The sequence below is a fragment of the Lissotriton vulgaris genome, unplaced genomic scaffold, assembly GCF_964263255.1.
Source record: "Lissotriton vulgaris unplaced genomic scaffold, aLisVul1.2 SCAFFOLD_5105, whole genome shotgun sequence".
NCBI classification, from domain to species: Eukaryota; Metazoa; Chordata; class Amphibia; order Caudata; family Salamandridae; genus Lissotriton; species Lissotriton vulgaris.
The window spans coordinates 59,828-80,923 of record NW_028250508.1 but is presented as its reverse complement, the minus strand read 5'-3'; the positions used below and the strand labels follow the sequence as shown (position 1 = coordinate 80,923).

At 42.1% G+C, this 21,096-nt stretch overlaps 1 protein-coding gene across 2 annotated transcripts in view; it reads right to left on the bottom strand.

The window, feature by feature from the left end:
- Positions 1-963: 963 nt before the first annotated feature.
- The window catches only part of LOC147663250 (keratin, type II cytoskeletal 8-like), a 48,514-nt gene continuing 28,381 nt past the window's right edge, over positions 964-21,096 (bottom strand). The window contains exons 5-9 of one of the 2 annotated variants that reach the window (XR_015305364.1): positions 20,615-20,740; positions 15,338-15,558; positions 14,371-14,426; positions 1,890-3,715; positions 964-1,666 (exon numbers count right to left, since the gene is read on the bottom strand). Coding sequence is in view for 1 of the 2 variants with exons in the window: in XM_086950585.1 (XP_086806711.1) it covers positions 3,522-3,715; positions 14,371-14,426; positions 15,338-15,558; positions 20,615-20,740 (597 nt within the window). In the remaining variant the exon portion in view is untranslated. Of the gene's footprint in view, positions 3,716-14,370; positions 14,427-15,337; positions 15,559-20,614; positions 20,741-21,096 lie in introns of both variants that reach the window. The other variant, XM_086950585.1, reaches the window with a different exon arrangement.

Sequence of the window (21,096 nt, the reverse complement as noted above, 5' to 3'; positions counted from 1 at the left end):
AGCCACCACGGAGAGCTGTTGCGATGTCCGGTGCAGAGGTTGAGTTTAGCCATGTTTCCATGAGGAAGAGCAGGTACAGAGTGGGGCTGTGCAGTATGTACAATAGCTCCGTGCATGTTTGGTGAGTGAGCAGGTGTTGAGGAGCATGTATCAAGTGTTATCTGTTGTGTAGATGTTTTTTGGTTTGTGTGAGCATGAGCAGATGGTTAGTTTGTGTGAGTGAGAGCAAGGGGGAGCTGGGTGTGGGAGTGGTGGGTGTGTAGGGGTAGAACCAGTGTTCCTGGCACTTGGGAAGGCTGTGTGTAGACATGCTTGTCTTTGGCATGCTCTCAGCAGGCCAACTTCATGCGCATGTCATGCATCAATGCTGCAGATGCTATTGAAACTTTCCTGGGATGTTGTAGGAGCGCAGAGTGCTGTTGTGGGAAACCAAAGATGTCACTTCCTGTGCAAATGGATGATGTGAAATCCAGTGATGTCACTTCCTATAGTATAGGAAGTGACATCGAAAATAGGAAATAAAGTCCTCTTGCTTGGCCTCTTCTTTTAAAGATGGTTTTGGTGAGAAACCAGAAATGCCACTTCTTGTTCAGTTGGATGATGTAAAATTCAGTGATGTCACTTCCTCTGCAGATGGATGATGGGAAATCAAGTGACGTCACTTCCTTTGCAGATGTGTGATGGAAAAAATCATCCTCCCTTTATTTCTTCCTTCCTGTCTCACTTCCTTCTGTCTTTACATATTCTTTTTCTTCTTTGCATTATTACATTCTACTTGCCTGCTTTTCTTCTTTTTCTTACACCTGCAATTAAAAATGTTGCAGTTCCCTCATTTTTTTTATTTTTAACTTCCTTCTTTCTTGTGTGATACATACACATTTTGATAAAAGCATAGATTTAATCAAGGATTTAAAAAAAATAATAATATGAAATCCTTATTCTATTAAAGAACACACCCGAGACTTAAAATTAATGAAAGTATATTTTCAAATTCATTTGTTTGTACAGTAGATTGATTTTTACATGAACGGATGCTTTACAATTGCCTTTATACACAATGGCGCATTTTCAATTGTAAAGCAAAACCTTTAAATCCTAAGATATTTGAATAGTCTTTAATAAGCTGTAAAGCATGATCATAGTAGGTATTTTTGAGGGGTCTACACCTGACTGTAACAGAGGAGTAGAGCATTAAGTGTGATAAATATCAATCTGTTGAAACCTCAGACAAAACCCTTATGTGTGACATGCTTTTACGCTTGCTTGAGCTCAAGAATAAATATGGCCGAAATGATGAAGAAACGCCATAACCAAGCACATGACTTATTAGTGGAGCCCGTGAGGGACAAAATAAAAATACAGTAGAACCAAAACCATGGTGGATTAAACTACTATAGTACGGCTGTAATGGAAACAAATGATATCGGAATGAGAAATGGGAGAATGTCAAGGAAGGTAAAAGAGATGAGTGGAGCAGGAAAGTTACAAGGAGTAGGCGCATTATTGAGGATACCTTGACTACTCCAGTAGAGGTACTGGTAGAAAGTGTCCAAAGAAAGAGCTAGGCGGTACTTGGAACCCTTGGAGCTCATACTTTTGGCCAACTGAGCTGGGTTCCCCTCCATCAATTGTGGTTATTAAAAATGCAAGAACCACATGACATGTACTGGGGTTCCGTGCATTCATCACGGAACCCCAGTACATGCCGGTGTTACCAGAGACCTAACAGGTAGCTGCAAGTACCCTGACAGCGAGTGAGCGAGACGGCATTAACCCATAAGTATTCTCGATATATGGGAGGAGCTGATCCTTTTAAGACACTGCTGCAGGTCATCTGGTTCTTGCATTTTTAATAACCACAATTTGGCAAAATTCACGGGAAGGAACACTGGTTTTAATCTGTAAGAGAACAACTAATACCGGTTTGCAGACTTAAACAGGATAGAGAACCAGCCACTCAGAGTTTCACGTTTTTTACCAGACCAATGGATCACAATACACGCAGACTTTGATATCTAGAAATTTAGCTGCCTGAGCAATAAGGGGAGATCTTACTGACCCCTTTATGGTGACAGATAAACCGCAAGTCTTGACAAAGGTGGTTATTACCAGTAGAACCCACCGAAATGCATCATCGCCTATTCCTGGTACAATTCAAAACTCTGACTTCGATGTTGACGTACAGATGCTGTAGTAGCAAAATATCGATGGATACATAATGGAGTCCGAATGTACAACCTGTATTTAACTATTTTTATGTTTTACTTCTTCTGTCCTTAGCTTCATTTGTGCAGGCCATAATTGATTGTCTTGTTTTGTTTCATGTATTTTTAGATTATGTTTTTATTCACTATGTATTCATAATACATGATTTTTAAACTGTTAATTTTTAGTGTTACATATGATTGTACTGTTTGCATTTGGAGGTATGTTTATGTGAACCTGTTCTGAAATTAACTCAAGGGACCTTGAAACTTTGGGTTGTAATAACCCCATTTCCCTTGACTAGCTTAAGGGGTACCTCTCTTTCTTCATACATTCAAACTTACAAACAGAAGAGACTAGGCGGCAGTAGGTTTGCAGTGTTGGCCCCCCACTTTTGGATCCTGCACAGACCTGCTGCCATGGAGGAGACTCCTCAAGACATGGCTGTTTATTCAGGCATACGAATAACTCACCAAGGCTCGGATACTCATATTTTCAGAGCCAAGAAGCCAATTGGTGCACGTGCGCTCTAGAAATAATTTTTACATAACATACCTGGAGGCAACAACTTCGCCTGTGTACTTTGACCTACATGTTAGCTAGTATCTGAGTTCTTTTGTGAGACGTCCACATGCTGTTAAACAGGCTCCATGGTACCAGGGTCACTAACATTTTAAAGAGAGGGCTTTTGGCTTGGAATATGGAATAGGGAATAGTGTTATACCTTAATATCAGAACCAACATATTGAGGACAAAAATATTGATACATATATGTGGAGTTAATGATAGACCAACATTACATACTTGCCTGGTCATATATGTGTTCTCAATATATTGGCCACAGCATTTAGGAACATATAACTCTTCAGTGAAAGCCAGGTGTTGATTTATTTATAAATTGATTGATTTTCTGATTGTTGCAGCCATGGGTTTGGATCATTGTCAGAGGGGGCTACAACCACTGAATAAGTACTGCCTTCTTTATTAGTTTTATGGAAATACGAGATTGACATAAACCAAGTCAATATGCAACAAACCTTCTAGAATTCATCACTGGAACTCAAGTCAAAAAAGAGGACACCTTGTTTATAAAAAAAAGTACTAAAATGTACATTGCATGATAAAGAGCCTTTCATGAGTAAATTACAGATTCATTGTACTGCATACTACACATAAGATGCTCAGCCTTCATCCACATAGATCTAATTAAAAGCTGGGATCCAATTGTAGGTGGTGATGGAGGTGAAACCTAAGCTTCCTCCTGGCTGGCGTAGCACCACCTTAGAGTTGCTCCTACTCGTTGAAGCCCATCGCGTCTAGTCCTTGGAGTAGTGGCTGGACTCGGAGAGCCTCTGGCCATTCATGGTCTCGATGGTCTTAATCAGGACGGGTTTCTTCATTGGGGCCGAGTAGCCCGAAGACGCATTGGTGTTGGATGGGGCTGAATAGCTGGAGGAGACCTTGATGGTCGCCGTCGGGGTGATGGGCGGAGCGTCCTGCAGTGATCCCGCTGCGAAAGCAAGGACAATATATTTAACGTTCCATTAGATGGAGGAAAGTGTAAGAAAGTCAAATATAGCGAGCACAACAGCATCACTGGTTTCATTAATGGGATGAATACCATTTAGGAGTTGCCAGGGCTTGCAGGTGCGACCATTGTCTAGCCCCTAGTGACCCGTGTCCACAGAGGTGGCAAAAGCAGTGCAAAAAACAGAAGGTAACCAGTGTTCTGATAAGCACTGTCTTTCCAGCTCCCACTGGATGACACTCTCAGTTAAGCAAAATAAATAAACGTAAAAGTCCAAGCACACTCTTTAGAATACAATATAAAAGTTAAGAAATAAAAAAAGTGCATATTATTCAAACTTGCTGCCAAATTCTATTATTGTGACTATATGAACAGTTACCTCCGAGGTCTGCAAGTGTGGTAGTTCATTAAAAGTGATCATAAGTCAAAAAGTATTAGCAATGATAAATAGTAAATCGAGCCAATGACATGGTATATGTGCAATATATGGTGCATACAAATCAGTACATCTAAGCCTGACCTCTCTTGTGTTTTTAAAATATTTTTTATCGGTCGTCCTCCAATTTGTTAATACATTTTCTCTTTGTAGTATACACTACGCTTCAGTGACATGAATTATTGTGATGTTGTCAGGATTAAGGTCTTGTGATATCACTTCTTGGGACCCAAGGTCAAAGGTCATATGATGTCACTTCCCATGATGTCATTGAGGTCAAAGGATGTGTGATGTCACTTCCACTACCTATGGCATTTTGGTGACTCGATGTCTACGATAGCACAACTCAACAATAAACCTTGCTCTGCTCAACCATGCACGTTCATTATTCCACTTACAGACCATGGGGCAGATTTACAATATAATATAACAGATTTACAATAACTGGTGCATCCCCAGGGATGCACCAGTTATTGTGCGCCGCAGCTCCGCCACCCATGGTGCGCCACATTTACAAAGCGGCGCACCATGGGGCGTGACGCATCTGTGGCGTAAAGGCGCCGCATGGCTGGAGTTGCGTCGCAAGCTCGACGCAGCTCCAGCAATTCTCTGGGGGGCCCTATCCGTTCAATGCTGCGTAAAGCCTTACGCCTGCTTCAAGCAGGCGCAGGGTTTTGACGCAGCATTGGCCCAAAAGTGACCGAGTGAAATCTTGTAGATTTCACTCACCCACTTTTAGGAGGCGTTCCTGCGCAGGAATGACCCCCTGCGCCGGAACGCCTCCTTATGGCGCAGGGCTTTACAACGTGACGCATCTCCCAGATGCGTCACGTTGTAAAAACCCCGCACCATGGCGCATCTTTTGCACCGCCGCTGCATCACAAAAGTGACACAACGGCGGCGTAAAAGAGGCGCAGGGGGCTTGTAAATCTGCCCCCATGTTTCTTTACATTAACAGACTGACTTGCCAAACACAAGCTCCCACCCAGGAATGGAACCAGGCACTGTTTTGTGGTGGAAGAGGGTGTCAGTGCTACCACACATTCTGCATGGGCTCTTAGGTAGGTCCCATTGCACTAACGCCCCCCACAGCCTCCATTTGTCCGGCCAGTGCAGAACCTAAGTCTTATGTTGTTTTCGGGTGTAATAGCAGTAGTGAGAGAATATGTGGCTTTTATGCTCTATTAAGGGCAAGAGGCACCTCTCATTTCCCACTCGCCACTTCGATTTCCTCCAATGCCTTCCTCCTCTTCTGGAAAGTTCACAGAAGACCCACAACTCCATCCATGTGTCCACCTTGTCCCAGCCTCACTTCCCTGAGTGCCAGCCTCCAGGAAGGGTAAGATCCCCTACTTTCTCTACAATTCTGATGTGATGTACGACAGAGCGGGGCAATGATTGCGACTGTGACAACTTTACAGGCCTGTTTGAGGCAACGTACAGACAAGCCCGTTGATCTGTGCCAATTGGCAAACCTTTGTATATGTTGTATTCTAGGGGAGAGTACAAGAAAATAAGTCTTCTGATGTCTCCTCTGAATGGTGTTGCCTACTCATACAAGAGGGATACCAACAACTACACTCACAAAGAGACACAAAGCAAAAGGCTCAGAAAATGTCCATCAATAAGTCTTCAAGATGAATAGGGAAATCTGATGACTATGGGACTTAAATAGATTGCAAGTGCTGGTCGGACACAGGGAGGTGGCAACATTAGTAGGGAGCCCTTAAGGAAGGCAAGAACCAAGAAACAAGGGACCAAGGTCGTACCCTAGACAGAGGGGGGATCAGAAAGGGGTGGATAGCGAGCTGGAGAACAAAAAGGCGAGTGTGAGTAAGTAGCTATAGAACGGTTTTTGGAACAATTTTCTCTACACCTGCAGACACTAAATCTTGCACGAAGTGGCTAAACAGCCCAGCATGGCAAATTACCCGCTGAAAGTTAGTATGTAAAGATAAAAACTCTGCCACAGCAGTACTTTTAGCAGGAGGTCATTCTTCTAAAACAAATTGATGAGAAATTCTCACAGAAAAATATTTTCTTGTGCAGAAATCTTCATCTGTAATGAAGCTGGACAAAGTCCCGCAAGTTCTACAAAGTTCTTAAGTTTGAGCACTTCATCCAAACATTGCAGGGTTATAACGGTTCAAGGTTCTGCTAGACTTACATTCAAAATGAGGAGACTTCGGTCTCAATTTCAGTTAGCTTTTGTCGTGGCCTCAAGACACAGATAATGCTCTAGTAAATTAGCGATGCTTTTATGTTTGATGTCCCTACCAGAGAGTTTCAAATGTCAGAGCTCTTCAAAATATAAAAACAATCTTAGCTTGGCAAGGAGTCATGGAGCTTGGAGAACAAACACCTCATCAATATTTCAGCCTCTCTTCGATGGGAGTCCAGTGGGCATCTAAGTCCGCGCTTACGTATCCGTGACGGCAGACCTTAAATTCTCCCAGACCTCTTAATAATTTAAAATGGCCACAAAGCGCGTCCGCCTTATTTTTAACTCTGCTATTGCTACATGGATAAAGTAGGGAAGTGCAGAGGAAGGTCACATCCATACACGTGAATTTAATCAGAGCAGAGCTTGTCTATAGAGCAGAATAAAGAAAATTTTAAGATATAGCATATTGTCTTAATGCTTTATATCACAACTGATAGCAGGTCAATGAAAGCCCATGCTTTAGTAATCGAATTTTTCGATTTTTCAAACTCTAATAAAGGAAGATATTATATTATTATGTGGGAATATATTTTCGCCTCTTAGCTACACGAAAAAACACTTGGATGGTGGCCACTTTACAATCAAGTACTTTAACTACTTCTGTAGCCCAGGTTCCTGCCTGTTTCATGAGGCTCTTTTGATTTGCCCAGGGTCCTAGAGAGCGGGTATTCCTGCTGGAGTTTGAACTAGATTCATGCCTGGCCTTTCTGTGTCTAGTCCTTGCAGATCCCAAATCTATTTTTTTAATTTCGGTGGCAAAGCAAAGGTGGTCATTTTGGAAAATTGAAGACAATATCATGATCCTTAAATTATCATTATGAGAGGGAACATTCAGGGCCAGTCGGCAAATATACATTCTATTTGGTTTATTCTCTTTTGAGTCTGAAGCATTTTTCTTCAACTTTTTGTTGTTATTTTCCTTAGTAAAAGTGTAGCTCTGTTTTCAATGTAATTGGAAAATACATGTTTTCAACTTTTGGTTTCATGAGTAACCAGCAAACATACCACCATCAAATGTGGCGGTCCTTTTAAGAAGATAATATTCTCATGTTGGTTTTCAGATCGCAAAGGGGACAAAAATGGGTCGTTCACAGAGCTCATGAACATACCAAAGGAGTGCTATGCAGGACAACATAAACAAGCATTGGCAAAGTTTATAGTTGTGGACTTTCTTTAGTGAATGTAGACAGACCAATAACCCAGGCCCCGGACGGTGCTTCTGCTATGCAAGAATACCACAATATTTTGACTTGCGCCCATTGTGCGCCTTAAGAAATGGGAGATTACCATGAAAATCAGAGTTGCCGTTCCCAATTTCAACAGTAATTCTTCATTATTCACTCAAAGCCCACGAGGGACTTCACCACCTCTGAGCTGGTGAAATGTCCGTGTGGGGAGGGAACTACCACTAAATGTTGTATTTACCCATCACGTGTAGTACCGGTCACTAGACAGTCCCTGCTCATTTAAAGCACCGGCTATAGAGAACATCTTTGTTATTTCAGACACCCAGGCACCAGCTCCCGCCATGGTTAATGAAAGGTTTGGTAGGAACTGGAGCCGATGCATTGATGTTCTATTTTACACTATGTGATCCGTTCTGTTCGTATTCATTACTTTGTAGTTGTAGAGATCACAATGTAGGAGTGGACACTTTGCTACTCAATCAGTTTAAAGCTCATATATGGATTGGATTCTTGCTTCTGTGGACTGGGTAAGCCAGTTTCTGTGATGATTGGACTCAGTAGCTGTGCTGCCCATATTAAGTTTGGGTGTGAAATCCCACTGCCCACTGTTGATTTTAGATACTAGGAGCCTGAATAAGATAATTTCCCATGTCTGTCCTGAGGAAGGCCCCAGTAATATGCTATAAAGAGGACCGAAACTTCTATGCGAGATTGCCAGCCCTATATTCACAAAGATTAGGCATTGTAATGATAATCTTGATGATTCTATTTTTGCTGTGTGTAGACAAACAGACAGCTATTTCCATAGTTCTATTTGTGCTCTCTGTTCCAGGCTTCTTTGGCACTTTGCGTTGGAAAATTTTTCAGACATCACGTTCCTCATGGATTCCTTCAAGGTTACACAGATATAAATATGTGCAATTCAAATGACAAATAAATTATTATTTATTTTTGGCATTTACTGAGCTTACATACCATTTACAAAATGATTAATTGACTCAATTTCACTGTTAGATAACCTTAAAACCTCCAGAAAGTAGTGTACAAATGAATAGTAAATTAATTTAAAAGAACCTTGGGAATTAAGTATGTTATGATTTGCAGGACAAACTGTTATCCCTTTCGCTGAGTATGAGGCATTCTCCAATATACACCGGGCAACCTTGGAATAATTTCCACTGTCTGATCCTGCGATTGCTCAAGAGGAGATATCACTGAGGGGTTAAGGCCATGGAAAGAGATTGGGGTTTTGTAGATGTCATAGGCCAGTGAAATACTTTGTCCAAGGCCACAATAACACTTCAAGACTGTAAACCTACTCTCTGTAAGGGTTACCAGCACACCTGAGTGGTCACTGGAAAACTCCTTTTTCAAGCTGCCAATATCGTATGATACACAGTATTAGCGTGTTATTTGGTTCACTGTCATGTTATCCTGGTACAGAGCTCAGCTGTACATGTTATCTTTGCATATAAAGAACATTCAACAGCCAGCGGCATAGCAAGGTCAGGTGGTACCCAGTGCGGAACATTTCTTGTCACCCCGGCTTGACAAAATGCCAAAACTATGGGGCAGATTTACAAGTCCCTTGCGCCACTTTTGCGTCACTTTTCCCATGTTAAAAGTGACACAAAAGTGGCGCAAGGGGCTTGTAAATCTGCCCCTATGTGTTTAAAACACATATTTTTGCCATTTTGTCACCCCCCTCAATGATGACACCCGGGGCGGCCCGCACCCACTACCCCACCCCCCCTCCTACGCCACTGTCAACAGTATGTTTCACTCTGTGTGAAGCTCTCTTATAGCAGTGACAGGTGACTGAATCCTGTATGGCTCACAGCCTCAGTACTGCACACTGATGTACTGTGATGGAGAGACCATTCAAACTCAGGAAATGCCCTCAGATGCGTTTGAGATTTGTCTTTTCAGCAAGGGTACTTTCCCAGGCACCCATTATGCTAAATGATAGGTACGGTACATTTTTTGGGACATCCTTCTCTCTTTTTGGAGCAATGGACCAGATGTACAAAGCCATTTTGGAGACGCAGACCCTGTGATTTGTAAAATTCACTGAGTTTGTGACCAAACAATAGCTTTTAGGCAGTGCTTAATCTGAGCCGGGTGTTTCCGGTGCTCGGCACAGGAACTTAATTGTCAACAACACACTTATGACTGTCTGCCACATGGCGGTGCTGCTCATCTCATTTAGAGATTAGCAGAACAACGGTTGTTTATGAATACAATATACATTAAAAATTACTAATTCCTGCCTCACCAGCCATTCCTTTGGCTTTGGGGACCTGGAATAATCTGAATTGTAGCACTACACTTTTTTAAAGTTCCTCTCTGTCTACAACACAAAAAACATCTTAATGTCAATCAATCAATCAGGGTTTTTTTAAAGCGCGCTACTCACCCGTGAGGGTCTCAAGGCGCTGTAGGGGGGGTGGAGGGGTGAGCAAGAATATTACTTCCTAATATGATAAAGAATGACAAGGCTTTGAATCTAAACCTCTCAGGAAAATTAAACGTAAAGATTAATAGAACCAAGAGTTTACAGTATTAGCTAAAAAAAATAATGACGGAAATGCTCAAGAAAAAAAGAGGTAATGGGAACTGACCAACAGAGAGTCCATCTCCAAGACCATAAAAAGGCAACATTACGTCCCAATGAACTGCGGTGGTACAACTAAGCCAAGACGTCAAATACAAGCCTAAGATGCTTATCCGCATACAACAAGTATACTCACATTTAGGGGTGCTACATTGTCACCCATGGGATGCTGTCAGCTCACCCTCCATTCTGGTGATAGATGCTATTGAATTCAGGTCCTGGTAGCCCTTGCCATAAAAGAAGTGACCCAGCCAATGTATCTCAAAAACCTGGGAAAGCTCCCATGATTGATGGGTCGCTGATTGACTTCTGTCAAGAGAACACTACATTTTTGGGGACCTTATTTTCACGTGCTGTCAAATTACATTTTGGAGGGTGGGAAACTAAACTCCATTTGAAGACTGGGGAAAGGAAAAAATATTCGCTCCCATTTAGAGCCACATTTCTAGCAAAGGATGGAAACTGTGAATCAAGCATTAAGACTTATGCTGAAATAATATGTTTATGTGAACGACCAGCCACTTTATGTGGCCTTTATTACCCTTTAGCAGCCTTCAACAGTGACCCCAGCTGAAAACTGTGCAAGGTACTTGAGAAAGCCCCATTACTGTTAGCTGTCAACATTATTTGTACTGAAACGACGTAAGAACTTACATATAGATTCATCAAAGTCCCCTTTTGCGAGTCTGTATTAGCGATTATTAAGGAATCGCTATTACAGACTCGCAAAACGGGATGCATGTAGAAATCGCAATATTTTTTGCGATTTCTACTGCTTCCTTATTTGCGATTCGCAAATTGCGAATCGCAAATAAGGATGCAATTTCCCATTCATTCCTATGGGCCTAAAGGCCCATAGGAATGAATGGGGAGTCAATCCTTATTTGCGATTAGCAATTAGCAAATCGCAAATAAGGATGCGATTTCAAGGGTACCAGGGTGTCCAAAGGACACCCTGTGGCACCCCTGAAATGCAAATGTACACAGGTGTTGCGCACACACATGTCCAAAGGACATGTGTGTGTGTAACATACAACTTAGAAAAATGCACTAAAGCGCATTTTTCTAAGTTTTCGCTATTTACCACGAAGTCAGACTTCGCTGTAAATAGCGGCCAAAAATAGCGATTTTGCAATTCAAAAATGGTTCATGAATTGCATTTAAGGAATCTCAAATAGAGATTCCTTAAATGCAATTCCTCGCAATTTAGCGATTTCGTAATTTGCGATTTTTGCATTTGGGGTGATGAATCCCAAATGCAAAAATTGCGCTCGCAAAGGGCCAGATTCTCAGAATCTGGCCCTTTGCGAGACGATTTTACAATGATGAATCTGGCTGTTAAGGGCATATTACCAACAACTAGCGATAATTATCGCTATGTTGGTTTAGCGGCGATATTTGTATCGCCGAGCTGCGGCGATTTTTATCGCTTAGGAACCTTGCTATTATCAAGGTTTATCTCCTAAGCCATAAAAATCGGCCAAAATGCATGAATATCGCTGACAAGTCAGAGATATTCATGCATTACCGAGCTAATGCTCTTAGCCATGTTATCCACCTACCATTGGATAACATGGCTAAGAACTGCTCTGGGCAGGTGTTAGCTTTTGGAGATATTCGCGCTTAGCGCGAATATCTCCATAAATTGGTAATAGGAGATAGCGATGTTAGCGACTGTTTCCAGTCGCTAACATCTTGGCACGCCCACTTTGCATGTCATTAGTGATAAATATCACTGACATGCAAAGCGGGGCCCAAGATGGTCGCTATCTCCTACTAGCTGTCGCTAACTGATGTTAGCGACAGCTAGGTAATAGGGAGATAATTTTATCTCCGCTTTCTTGGCTTCTAAAGCCAAAAAAGCGGAGATAAACCCCCTTGATAATATGCCCCGAGATGAGGCCCTGGGGATGGATGTCACAGAGTATGACAACAGATAATGTTCCAGTGTTAAATGGGGTTCAGCAGGGCTGCCTTAAGGCCCAGCTCTCTTTTGTCTTCACATAAATGAGGTGGTTGATTAAGAAAGATGGATGATTTCAGATGACCACTCACATCAAGCTTGTTTCTGTCAATGATGATGTACTTTTATCAAAGTCCCCTATGGGAATAAACAACTTGTTATGTGGTTTCTGTAACTCTGGTAAGGAGGATGGGCTAACTATAAATCACACACAATGTGTGCTAAAATATGAAAAAGAGAAAGATTAGACTCATCCACTAGAGAGAGTGACTTTATAGGACTATATGGGTGTTACTTTTTATGAAAATACTAACTGGAAAGCCCAGCTTAAAATAGTTTTGACATACTAAAAAAAGAAATAAAAAGTTTGGAGGGAGAACTAACTCAAGTACCAGACGAAAGCTGAAGCTGTGCATGGGTCAGTACTCTGGGATGCATGGGTCAGTACTCTGGGATGCATAATCTCACAGCAACGAGTATCATTGACAAATGTTTCCACCCTTGGCTAAGCCATCTTCGGTCAAGCTCTTTTATGGTACCACTTCAATATGAAATGGGCACACTGGTATTGTAGGTAAGGCCATATTTCCTGGTGAAGCACTTCTACTTAACTCTCGGAGGAACAGAATTAAAGAGCGAGACATATTGATCTAATGCAACAACCTGGACCATTAATGACACCATGCTTCGGGTGTGTGAGAGAAACCTTGGACAGGATTGGCCACCGTGGAATATCGCTTAAACCAATGACTATCACCAAAGCACGAAAAAGACAGAATGGACCAAATTTGTGTCTAAAGAGATGCATTTTGGCCACTTCAGATGAAATTGGAAACTGGAGATTTACTTGAATAAAATTGAACCAAATCTGGCTAAAATCATATACTTAAATCTGGTATTGGGTATAGTGACATTAGCAAACTCCATGATACATTTGAGTAAATTGCTTATGCAGCAGTTAGTGGTGACAGAAGTAAAAGAGGGTGTATTGAGCAGTAATGATCCATCAATTTTGTTGTATGTCGGTATCTGGTGCTAACATGGCAGAGACCCGGATGATTGTTTAAAAGAGTAAGATGATGCCCAGCCTTTGCATGTGGTCTGGTAAACTTGCATTTTTATGTGATTTAGGGACATATGTAGGTAATTTCCATTTTGCGATTCCCAAATAGCAATTTATAAGGAATGGCTATTTAAGAGTAGCAAAATGGAATGTAGGTAAACATTCGCAATTGTTTTGCGATTCTTTAACATTCCTTATTTGCGATTAGCAAATTGCGAATCGCAATTAAGGAATGAGTGTCCCATTCATTCCTATGGGCCAAGAGGCCTATAGGAATGAATGGGGATACATTCTCAGATTGCGATTTTCTGTGTGAAAATCGCAATTTGAGAATCGCAATTCCAAGGGGGCAAGGGTGTCCAAAGGACACATGTTGCACCCCTGGAATGTGCCTGTAAGTACATGTGGCACACAGACATGCCCTAAGGGCATGTCTGTGCGCCACATGGCACTTTGAATTTTTTAAAAAAATGCATTTTTGAAGGAAATCGCAAAATACCATCTACTTGAAGTAGGTGGTATTTTGCGATTCCTTATGCAAAAATCGCAATTTCTAAAGCACCCCTACATAGCATTTAAGGAATCACAAAATTGCGATTCCTTAAATGGTATGAGCAAAATAAGGAATCACAATTTTTGCGATTCCTTATTTTGCTAAGTGGCACCTACATATCAAAACGCCGTTTGCGATTCGCAAACGCCGAAATTCGCCGAATTTCTGCGTTTGCGAATCGCAAACGGCTACCTACATATGCCCCATAGTGCATATCTGTACTGTGGATTAGCCTGGTTGGCTCACTGAGCTTCAATTACACTTGAACATCAACAAACAAATATGAAACATCAATTAATAAGACAATATGTCTTAACTGTGGAGTGGGCTACCCATATACTAGAAGAGAGGGAGGTTTTTTAGCTTTATTTATATTTATTACTTCATTTTGTATTATGTTGCTGTAATATGTTAATTGGTTCTATGTACTATGACCTAAATAACAATTTTTGAAAGAGGATAAGCACACACAAACTAGAGGTTGCTGCCATTTTTGATCCACTCAGTACCATGGATGCTCTATGACCCACAACATTTCTAGCACCACCTGCAGCCAAACCCAACATTCAGCACCACAGCAGAGAGGAAGAGACTCACCCAGCCTGTCGATGGCGCTGTACATCTGGGTTTGCACTGGATTTGGACCATTCAAACTGGGGAAGAAACAAGAGGAACAGAAATAAGTGAGGACTTTTCCATAGGTCAGAGGCCAAGTTGAGTGGAGGGCATGCAGTCTGGATTTCCAGGACTGCAGCCGAAAGACATTGAAGGTCAATTTCCAAACATCACACAATATTGCAGATGAGGTATTACAGCAGGAGAATAGAACATACACAAAAACCAAACATGGGTTTGTCCTAAAAACAGGGGAAATCAGTTTTGTGTTCTGTGGTGTTGCTGAGGATCAGAGCATACATTACTAGCGTGGTTTGAGTGTGAAATACCAAAATATTTAACAGCTAACACATACATCAGTAAGGAACTTGAATGGCTCAGCTCCTTGAACTAGGCGGCTTCAAGGTACTTGCCAAACCCTTGCCTCAGACCAACAATACAGCCGGGTACATGAGTGGATTTCGCCTTCTGGGTTGCAGCGGGCAATCCGATCTGCCAGAAATTGCCCACCTAGGAGGTAAATGTTCAGGTAAAGGACTAAAGCAGACCCTATACCTAAGCAGAGAGGCGATACAGGGTCAGGCCATGCCACTGAACAAGACGGAGCAATTGACTGAATGCATCAGCTGATCTCGACCCTCGTAATAACTCAGATTCGCGTTCCATTTCCTCGTTCTGAGACTGCATGGGTACAATATTTCGTTATATATAAAAATAACACTTCTCATTCCGCGAAATATGTTTGTTGTGAATGTCTTTCATATTAAAAAAACAATCAAGGGGTACGTTTGCACAACACCTACTGTTAGTGGACACAGATGTGTTTGCCTGAGGAATACATAGGAATAGACATTGAGGGGCAACGTCATGCCTCCTACATACATGGGTAAAACATGTCCTCCTGGTGTGTTTAACACTGTGGTGGTTATTTCTTGGCAAACCCACTCACCGGGTCTCTTCCCCTTCCAGCAGTTTCCGGTAGGTGGCAATCTCTATGTCCAAGGCCAGCTTGGTGTTCATCAGGTCCTGGTACTCGCGCACTTTGCCGGCCATGTCCTGCTTGGCTCTCTTGAGCGCCTCCTCCAGCTCCTGGATGTTATTCTTGGCGTTACGGATCGCCTGATCACCTTGTTCCTCTGCCGTTCCAATGGCGTTCTCCAGGTTGGTTCGCTGGGAATGGAGAGAAGAGAATACTTTAATCATGCACATTGCTTTATTTTGCTTGGCAATGTCGGCATTCCACCCCGGCGAATGGATTACTCCATCACAAATGTGACGGATATCACCTCCGCCATTTTACAAGTGTATTATATCCAATGGCACTCGCAATACAGTGGACATGATATTTATGATATGATATGAAATATAAGATATGATAAATACAGACGCACACTAACTAATACACAACCCCCTTGCCTCGCACTACTTGAATGGCAAAAAATATACAAATGTTGTCAAGTAATGTATTTATCATATAGCGGAATAGGGGATGTGTAGCTTTCTAAGACCAACAGCCTGATTCATCAAGCTGATTTGCGCTCGCAAAGGGCCAGATTCTCAGAATCTGGCCCTTTGCGAGTGCGATTTTTGCATTTGGGATTCATCATCCAAATGCAAAAATCGCTATTACCGAAATCGCATATTTGCGAGGAATTGGATTTAAGGAATCTCTAATAGAGATGCCTTAAATCCAATTCATCGACCAATTAGAAAATGCGAAATCGCAATATTTGGTCGCAATTTACCACCAAGTCTGACTTGGTGGTAAATTGCGAAAAAAGAGTAAAAAGCACTTTAGTGCATTTTTTTCTTTTGCATGTTACACACACACATGTCTTTTGGACATGTGTGTGTGCAACACCTGTTCGAATGTGCATTTAAGGGGTGCTACAGGGTGTCCTTTGGACACCCCTGGCACCCTTCAAATCGCTATCTTATTTGCGATTAGCAAATTGCTAATCGCAAATAAGGAATACTCCTCATACATTCCTATGGGCCTTTTGGCCCATAGGAATGAATGGGGAGTTTTTCCTTATTTGCGATTAGCAATTTGCTATTCGAAAATAAGGAATTTGTAGGAATCGCATTTTATTTTGCGATTCCTACATGAATACCGTTTTGCGAGTCTCTAATAGCGATTCCTTATGATTCTCTATTAGAGACTCGCAAAACGGTACCTTGATGAATCAGGCTGCAAGTGTATAGGTCTGGTGTAATACTCTCTTCATGTATGTTTAACCTATGCTTTTGTATTTTTTTGTGATTATCAATATTTTGCACTGTTTTTATCAATTTGTACAGCTGTACTTCAGCTTTTAATGTGAGATTTTAAACGAACCTGTAATAAAATAAATTACATAATAATTGAGTTCATTGGTCTTTGAGGTACATATTGTAATAGGTTTATAGTGTATTCCTGGTGAGCGAATGGAATGAATGACATTTTGAGATTCATTGAATGTATGTGGATCATTGATGAGTAACTTACCCATTGGGATTTTGCTATTTTACACTGTAAATTAAGCGTAAACTGGAACCCTGATTCAAGATTTACACAGGACTCGGAATGGGGCACAAAATCAAACCAAATGAAGCAGATACTTTTTCCAGTTGCTTGTCTGATAGCAAAGTAAGGGGCAAACTAACTTCATTAGGAATAGGGCTCCCGTTTTTATGGTATTTTCTTTTTAATATTTCCATCTGTATTTATCCATATTTATTTTTGGGCCTATTTTTCTATATGTATCCATAGTTATTTTGTGCTTCGCGTATAAACGAAGTTGTAACACTGTACATTTCCATATTTATTTAACTGATAGATGCGCACCCACACTTTGATGTCTGTCGTGTTTTAGCTATTTAAGCTGCCAAATATTACATAACAATACATCCACTGGTAAGCACCAACATTATACCACAAATGTATATTGACACATGCCGTTATTTAAAGAAATTTCATCCTGTTTTTTAATTTCCCATGCTGTCCATCTGTTCAGCTGTTGGGATATAATTCATGAAAGACAGCACAGAGATTCACTTAAAAACAGCACAATTTTCAGTATTTGTCTACTTTTAAAAATAAATGCAGATAGAAAACACATTGTTTTCTGTCTGTATTTATCTGTAAAAATCTATGAAAACGGAAAACAGGGACCCTTATTTAAGAATCCTTTGTTTGTTATGGCAGATGTGAAAGTCGTTCTTCATGTTAACCCTGATTTTAGTAGATTGGTGCTTTAAAGGGGTACATGTAAAACACTTTGGGCATTATTCAGAAAAAATCATACGTCTCCACCTGCAGGTGTATGACCTTGCATGAGTGCAGAAGTATGATGTGTTCAGCGGTGTGATGAAAGCTTAGGGCCCTTATGTAAGATGGCCGCCACTACAATAACTCGGCCACCTACCGTTTTCCTCACCTTGCCCATACAACCTACACCCAAGATACCAGCAGCATTTTCAGGAATACAGTTAGCTTCAAGCAGGGGCGGCTCCTCCGTAATGGCAGAGGATCATCGCCCCACTCGTATGAGTCAGTGACAGAACAATAATATGATAATGAAACATTATAATTTTATTTTTCTTTGGCTCTGACATCGGTGCAGGGCAAGGCGGGGCAGGGTCATGACAGGCAGGTGGTGGGCACTTAGAAGTGCACACGTATGCCTGGCTGGCCGACTTAGGTCGGCCAAACATACATGCACACTTCAATTTCTCCAACAGCTGGGTTGAAGAAAAGCTGCAGGCTACACAGCAGTGTCAGAGCGGCAGAGCAGGCTGTTCAGACCAGACCTGGTGCTGCTGTCCCAGCAGGAGAGCAGTGACAGGATTGACTGAGCAGCCTCTGCCTTCCCAAAGACTGCTGGGAGAGCTCCGAGGTGGCCGACAAAGGCTGCGGGAAAGGTATGTTTTAAGAATTATTATTTTCTCTTCCTCCGCCACCGCTCCCCCTCTGCCACCCCCACCTTCCTGTTGTGGCAGCCGCCACTGGCTTCTAGGAGATCAACATGTTCTGCAGGCAGGGAGACATCAGGACATATCAAAAATATTTCAGGTGTTATTGATTTCCAAAATCAGAGTTTAGGGGTTATAAACATAGAAATTCTTGGTTATATGGAGGCATTTGAGGGCACTGACATAGGATCATGAGCACTTGAGCCAGTCAAAAGTCAATTTGCACTGCATCAATGGAGGCTGTTACGGGTATTTTATCTTTCATAGTTCTCATCATTGTTGGCTGATGATCATGTACTTGGTTGGCAGCGTATAAACACAATACACAACGAATATAGATCACATTACCTTGGACTTACCGACTGACTTTTCTGGTTATTTGTCCTCAAACCGTGTTATTTAATCAAATTGTTGGAGTGCTCGCCTGTATATTGTTTTATGGTTTAGTGGTGTGTTATGCTTTGGAGTAATACCAGCACTGCTCTTACAGGTAGCAGGGGCGTATACTGTGGTAGTTTAAGTTTTTTAACAAGTATTCTTTCTGTAGACTTTCCACTCTGACTAATTGAGTACTGTGCAACAACTTTTAGTTATGGTCACAGCTACTGTTGAGGGGATTTTGCACATACACAGAACTATGCACAGGAAAACAGGACCTCGGTGTGGAGGGGCTTAGCCTTCCTACCGCCTCAGTACCCAAAATACCAGAACCGACTAGCTATAGTGTCTCATTCGTTCTCCTACATAATCACGAAGCTACAAATGATTAGACAACTCAGAACACAACGATCCCGACTCTCTCAGGAATCGCGGTAGCAAGATGTACCCTTTTACTCACTCACTCGTACTTGTCCCCAATAAGAATAGACAAAGTCACTGATATAGTTCAACACGTTTATTTTAACAATAGTGCTCTATGATGCAATATAAGAGCCACTACCAGCAGCACAACGCATAAACCTAAAACAGTTAGCTTGTAGCAAGTCCAGAGACTATGAAAGGGGATGTCATCGTATACAGACAGTGGATAAAGGACTCTACGGCCTAACCACCCTCCCCTTGGAAGGAGAGGTTTTAATTGCCCTCCTCATTCTATATGCATAGGGGCTAGAGCTTGTGAACAAATACTCTAGGCATTGTGTCTCTAAACTAACAATCCCCTCTTTGCTAACGATGTTATAAGAATGAATTTGACAGAGCCTCAATTTTATAATGCGATGAGATGATGCCTATTTAAAACCGGCACATGATGGCAAAGTGCCCAACTGTGCTTCAGCTGTACCCAATCAGGCAGTACTAGGGCATGCTCACTTCAGCTGTACCCAATCAGACAGGGCTGTGGCATGCTGGCTTCAGCTGACCCAATCAGGCAGGGTTAGGGCATGCTCGCTTCAGCTGTACCCAATCAGGCAGGGCTAAGGCATACTGGCTTCAGCTGTACCCAATCAGACAGGGCTGCGGCATGCTGGCTTCAGCTGACCCAATCTGGCAGGGTTAGGGCATGCTCGCTTCAGCTGTACCCAATCAGGCAGGGCTAAGGCATGCTCGCTTCAGCTGTACCCAATCAGGCAGGGCTAAGGCATGCTTGCTTCAGCTGTGCCCAATCAGGCAGGGCTAAGGCATGCTTGCTACAGCTTTACCCAATCAGGCAGGGCTAAGGCATGCTCCCTTCAGCTGCACCCAATCAGACAGGGCTACGGCATGCTCGATTCAGCAGCAACTAATCAGACAGGACTACAGCGCCACAAGGCCTCACTAGTACTAGAGATGTGCTAAAGAAATGACACATTGCAGTAGCAATCACTTGCCTTCTTCTCTCTCCCCACCTCCGCTTTCATACTCAATGTACTGTTAATATAAACTGGTAATAAACCAATATGCTGGCACATCACAAAACAAATTAAATACATGCATCGCTACCCTTGGTCTGTTTCCCTATCCCCAACATATTTCTACCCCTCTTCTCCTCCACTAGCCCCAATGTATCTCTGCCACTCTTCTACTCCCCTATCACCATCAGCATTGCATTTCTGCCCTCCTTCTATCTCGTATACTCAGTGTGTCTCCACCCTTCCACCCTCTACCATCCTAAATGAATGTCTACCCGTCAACTCCTGTCATCTCACAATGTGTCTCCTTGAATATGACATCATCAGGACATCTGTGTCCCTTAACTATCTCCTGAACCCCACTGGTTAGATGCCCTCCACTGTGTCCAACCTGCAAGAGACCTCCCCTCTCCTTCACTCTTGTCACCACCTCTTGTCCTTACCTGATTTTTCAAGACTTCAATGTCTCCGTTCACCCGCTGCATTTGACGGGTGAGGTCTGAAATCTCATTCTTGACATTTTTAAGGTCATCGTTGTGCCTTTTCGTCTGGTTGGCCAAGTCATCAAGCTGGAAAACACAGAGGCAAGAATATTTTGTAATGATGTGTCTGTATATAGTACTGAACCGAATGTGTCTATCTGGAAGAAATCCACTGGAGGCCTCTGGTACATTCTTTCCCACATTGGTCTCTGAATGTAGGGGAAGATGGCATATTTGAGAAAGAGACAGACAATAAAAATGTCCTCAAAAGTCCCTTTTTTATCGCGGCATTATTTAATCTTGAGAGTTAATGAGAGTCGGTGCATTTTTGTGAAATATTTTGTTTGCAATTAACATAGTGCTTGTTTTCCAGACAACAGCATGTAGACCTGCACTTATACTTGTAAAGATGAAATTACAAGCCCCACAATGCAGAGTGGGAT